At 30.1% G+C, this 6016-nt stretch overlaps 1 protein-coding gene across 1 annotated transcript; it reads left to right on the forward strand.

Annotated features, from left to right (window-relative positions):
- The first annotated feature begins 416 nt into the window (after positions 1-416).
- Positions 417-1536, forward strand: LOC112524784 (uncharacterized protein At2g29880-like). The gene is made up of 3 exons (XM_025134737.1): positions 417-507; positions 745-1082; positions 1171-1536. Exons 1-3 carry the CDS (start codon positions 417-419, stop codon positions 1534-1536), a joined length of 795 nt encoding a protein of 264 aa, XP_024990505.1.
- The last annotated feature ends 4480 nt before the right edge of the window (positions 1537-6016 follow it).

Genomic DNA, 6016 nt, shown 5'->3' on the forward strand with positions numbered 1-6016 from the left:
TTCATTTTCTTGGTTCTAGAATTGTCTAGGAGCTTTATATGGAACCTACATAAAATGTATAGTTCCAGAAGAAGACAAACCTAGATATAGAACAAGAAAAAAATGAAATTGCGACAAACGTGCTAGGGGTGTGCTCACAAGATATGCAATTTATATATGTCTTACCGGGATGGGAGGGGTCGGCTGCTGATGGTCGAGTGCTTCGAGATGCTTTTCTTAGGCCTCATGGATTAAAAGTTCCAAGACCGGATATAGTTTACAATAGTTTACTATATATTAACAAGTTAAGTTTTGATGATTTATTAACTTAATTTATTACTAGGTTATTACTTGGTTGATGCCGGATACACAAATGGAGAGGGTTTCTTAGGATCATCATGGCATGTTGTCTCCTCCACAATTTTATAATGCAAGAAATGCCAGTAAATCCACTTGACAATGACGGTGAAGTGGATGAGGGAACCGGAGACCATGGAGTCGAAGACGGAGATAATATAAATGTTGTTGGTACTTCAAATGATTGGACGACATTTAGGGACAATTTAGCACAATCTATGTTTGCTTCTTGGAATGCTACCAATTAATTTGTATAATTCAAATATTTGTTTAACTCATCCTTAATGTTTGTTTAACTCATACTTGCCATGTTTGTTGAAATCTAATGTTTGTTTTGTAATGGAAATTATGGAGTTTGGACATGGATAATTAAATGTCGTTATACTTTTGATTCATTTATGTTTGTAGGTATGACGAGTCAAAATAGAAATTATAGAGTTTGGACGAATATTGAAGAAACAAAACTCGTTGAAGCTTTACTTACTATGGTGAATATGGGAGCATTTAAAGCCGATAATGGCTTTAAATCGGGTTATTTAACATTTCTTGAACAATCGTTAAAAGAATCTTTGTCGGGCTCCTGGATTTTAGGGAAACCACACATCGAATCAAAGTTAAAAATAATGAAGAAAGATTGGACTATTGTGCATGACATGATWAATGGTTCATATACTAGTGGCTTCGGATACGATAGTGTGAAGCATTGTGTCGTTGCGGAAGACCAAGTTTGGGAGTCGTATCTTCAGGTACATGCTAAAAAGAACTTGCTATTTATATTTGCATAATATATAATCATAGTTATATGTATATTTAATAATATCTATTATGAAATAGGTCCATAAAGGGGCGGGAAAATGGAAGAACAAACCATATTCTTTTTATGAGGATCTTTGTATTGTATTCAGAAAAGATCGTGCCACAAGAAATAGAGCAAGAGATTTTGTTGAGGCGGAACAGGAAGCGCGTACAGAAGATCAAACACAAGACATGAATGACAAGTCCGATGACGTAATGGCAACTAGCAATGTTCAAGGTGGGAATGCAAATATGCAATCTGAAGAAACTTCAACTGCGCGTCGTAAGAAGAGAAAACGTCGAGTAGATCCCATGGCTGACGGATTTAGTAATGCGGTTACTAAACTTGGAGAAACTTTGGAGAAACTTTGGAGAAAATGGCGAATAAACTTAGCAGGGGTGTAGAACGAGAAGACGAACTTGATAAGAAACGTTCGATGGTCACTCCTGAGATATTAAAAATGCAGACGTTGGCCCAACGAGATAAGTTTAAAGCAATTTCATTGATAAGAGACGATCCTGAAAAGGTGAACATATTTTTGGAATTCCAAGAAGCGGATAGGGAAGCTTATGTCGATTGGGTTTTAGATGGATGAAATTTTTGGGGGGTAAATGTGTGCTTTTGAAAGAATAAGTTGGTAGTTAAATGTGGGTAAATTTTGGTGGGTAAATGTGTGCTTTTGAAAGAACAAGTTGGTAGTTAAATTTGTATTTTGGTTTACCGAGTTTGGTGGTTAAATATGTATTTTGGATGAAAATGTTTGTTGATTAAATATGTATTTTGAATGAAAAAGTTTGTTGATTAAATATGCATTTTGGATGAAAATGTTTGTTGATTAAATATGCATTTTGGATGAAAAGGTTTGTTGATTAAATATGCATTTTGGATGAAAATGTTTGTTGATTAAATATGCATTTTGGATGAAAAGGTTTGTTAAATTTTTAGGTTTGTTGGTTAAATAGATAGATTTAAGAAAATGAAAGAGAATTGGCGATTAAAATAATTACAAAAAAAAATCTCAATCCAAATCCAAATCCTACAAACCAAACAGAGGAAAAGATTTCAAATCCAATCCAAATCCTGCAAACCAAACACAGGATGGATTTTAAATCCAATCCAATCCAATCCAAATCCCTCATGGGAATCCAAATCCCTCAAAAACATTCCTGCAAACCAAACACACCCTTAGTAGTAGACTTTATTTCTAGTATTGTAATACATCTCAATAGTAGACTTGATTTCCGCTGCAACTCTTGAGATCATGTCGTACAGTAGACTTATTTTCTTGGTGGTTTGGGCAAAGGTTATGAAATAACTATTTAAAGCTTTTGGTTAGTTACAATAAAGACATGTTCAAAAAGGAAGAATAAATATTATGAGATGGTTAGAAAGAAACATTAAGAAGAGGTTTACGTACATCATATAAAAAAATCTATTTGAAAATACGTATATGAATGAACGTTTTAGATTATTCATATGAGTTCACATGTGTTTCTTCAAACAGGTTTTTTAAATCACATATGAGCCTTATATTCTTACCTTCCCACAATATTTAGTTTTTCTTAATTAAATTTCCAATATGTATATATATTAGAAGGGTACTCGCACAATGCAGCGAGGTACATCTTGATTTTAATATTTCATTTTGTTCTTTATCTCAATCGATGTTATAGTATGATCTTATGTGATTTTGAAAAAGCGATAATGTTTTTATTTTTTAATAAAATATAAATTTGAAGATGTCATAAAAATTTAACAAAAATATATCGACATTTGTATCAAATTAACTATTTAAAATTTCTATTTTTTGTGTAATTTTCTAATTCAATTTTTTTATAATTTTAATTTAGGTTTAATAATATAATTTTCTTATAAAGGTAATAATTAATTATTTTGTTTGAACTCGATAATTATCCTAATAATATTTTATATTTTTTATATTTTAAACTAAGATGTTTATCCTCTATTTTATTATTTTTATCCACGGTTAGTTATATGAATTCAAACATCGAGTTTTAATAAGTTGTATTTATGCATAATTTACTTGTAATCTTGAATTTTAAGTAATATGCATCAATATACAATACTTTATGCATAAAAAATGGTTTTTAACAGTTTTTATCAAATGATTTTTATCAAATGCTTTATAATATAGTATATATGTATCTTCGAGTTTTCATATTTGAGAAATAAGTCCTTTAAATAATATAACATATTTTGGTATAAATTTACAAAAAGCATAATATAAATTATCAATAGCGACTGACTACCAAATATTTTTGTATTGTTCATTTTAAGTATTTGTATGATAATAATCACATCCTTGTTTTTTACTTTAACTATCTTTATTATATTAAAAATCACATATTTATAAAACATATATTAAACACCATTTAATTTGTCTCCACCTAAAACTGTTAGAAAAAAACGTTCCTGTAATCCTTGGGTACGCCTTAATACATCAACAAGTCACGTCGATGGTCCCATTTATGAGATCACGATCGTCAGCCACAATGTTGATAAGACAATCGAGTGAGAAAATGAACAAGTAGAAGAAATGCTTGCTACAATTAAGGAGATGGGCAAGAAAAACATGGGTTAGAAAGCGAAGTCGTGTTAGGTCTTAAAACTAAAGTGTGAATGTGAATGTGAATGTTCAAGTATAATCTGAAATCTAACATATACGGATTTTTTTTCAAAATCCCACGTTTTTAATGTATCATTAAAGATATTGGTATGAGGATCATTATATATATATATATATATATATATATATATATATATTGAAAGAATTAATCTTAAAAGACTAAAGATAAGGTAATGAATAGACATCGATCATTTATCATAATGTAAGCACAAATTTTCTAAAACGGTGAAAGGTATTCATACGAGATAAGATATGAATATTTGAATAGACAGTTAAAGGACACGTCTTAAGATATATATGTGGTCGGAACACGTTAGAACCGTCTTGACTTGATTTAGAATGTTGAAATGATTTGGCAACTTCAACATCAAACCCCTCTTCAAAATACATGGTGTAAACAAATTGTCCTTTTTCCTAAAAGGATGGATCGCATAACAAAAAAAATATTTATTCGATTCCTATTTTGCTAACATATTTTTGAAAAACACATTTATCATGTCAAATTAGAAAAAAAATGTTTATTTTTATTATCTAATATTGACGTGAATGACACTGCTATACCGTAGGTCAAAATTCTTTTTAAATTGTTCGTTTTCTACAAAACACTATTAGTGGTGTATGTAGGTTGGGTTGGGTTGGGTGGTTTATGACATTTATACAACCTAACTCAATTATGATGGTATAAAAAATCGTAACCCAACCCAACTCAACCAAACTCATTCCAAAGTATAACCCAACCCAATTCTTGCGGGATAACGCGAGTTGGGTTGAGTACCATAAATGTTACTAAAAGTATTATCCAATGAATTTATTACAATCATCCAAAATATATTTAAATCTTTAAGTCTTAGAAACAAATTTCAAAAGTTTGAATGATAGATAATACATTGAGTATGTCCGTTTTGGGTCTCTCATACTCCAATGTTGCCTTCGCCTTGAGGTTGTTTATGTTATCTACAGTTCAAAAACGAAAATTAAACAATGTATTAAGAATATACTAGTTTGTACTCGCGCAATGCGACGAGAGCCGTGAATTTTAACGATTTTGAAGTTTCACTGGTTTTATTAGAGAAGATTTAACGAAGATATAAGTTACACTTGGTTTTTACATATTTAAACGACTCCACAAATGTGTTCGATTTACACCAAGAGCAAATAATCAAGAGAGCGAGACTCTAGAGCAATTGAATGAGAGATGAATGGGGAAATTTTTAGTAACTCCTAGTGAATATCAGTTTGAATCTCACTTTGGGGGATGAGAAGAAGACATAAAGGTATGAGAGGGTGAATGCATGCGTGAAAGGTGTCAAACATATTTTGAGAACATGAAAAGAAAAGATAATAATGTGCATTGGTAACTTCTACTAGATTTTATTTTAATTGTAGATTAAGAGATTTTAAAACTAAATGCATAAAGTAGTAGTATTTAATCCATTATGAGTTGTTTTTAAGACTTTTAAGACTTTGTGCATAAATGTATAGTACTTTGTGCATTAAAAATTATTTTTAAGAGTTTTGATAAATCTGGTTTATAAGGTAGTATAGATAAGTATGAAAAAAGAACAATTGTTATCAAATTAATTTACAAAGTTTATTTACCTTCTTCAAGAACATAATACAAATATTCGTTCGTTTGAATCCCGTTGTGATTCTCTTCCAACCAACTTTATTTACATATAAAGGCCTCTATCGTTTGGACTCAAAAGCTTCTAAATGAGTCCAAAATACGACCGCTAGTACCAAAAGCTGATTTAGATGCCACGATTAATACAAATATATCAAATGCTATAACTATTAGCATTATCGTTCCATCAAAGTTCAACATCAAATCAAAGAGTCTTTGTGTTAATAGATTTGTCAACCAAATATTTATCAACATCATTCATATTCTGGACACGTAGATTTGTTACTATTGCAAAAACGATTTCAATATATAACTTTCTCCTGTTAGATTCTTTGTCATTATTTTTTGGTTGTGAATCTCTTTTAGTAACTTATACATATACCTACAAAGAAGTACAAATATGAGCTCAACAAACATATTTATTTTACAACCTTGTGTATTTGTACAACCCTTGCAACCCAATTAATTGAGATATTTATAGAAATGACGGGAGTTCATTTATTTTGATTTGAATATTTATGAAATATAAATAGTGTTCATTAATTATGATTAATACTTTATATTAGGAAACAATCAAAACTTCTATGAAATCACATATTCATCAAATGAAATG

Source organism: Cynara cardunculus (assembly GCF_001531365.2).
Source record: "Cynara cardunculus var. scolymus isolate 2C chromosome LG 13, CcrdV1, whole genome shotgun sequence".
Classification (NCBI taxonomy): Eukaryota; Viridiplantae; Streptophyta; class Magnoliopsida; order Asterales; family Asteraceae; genus Cynara; species Cynara cardunculus.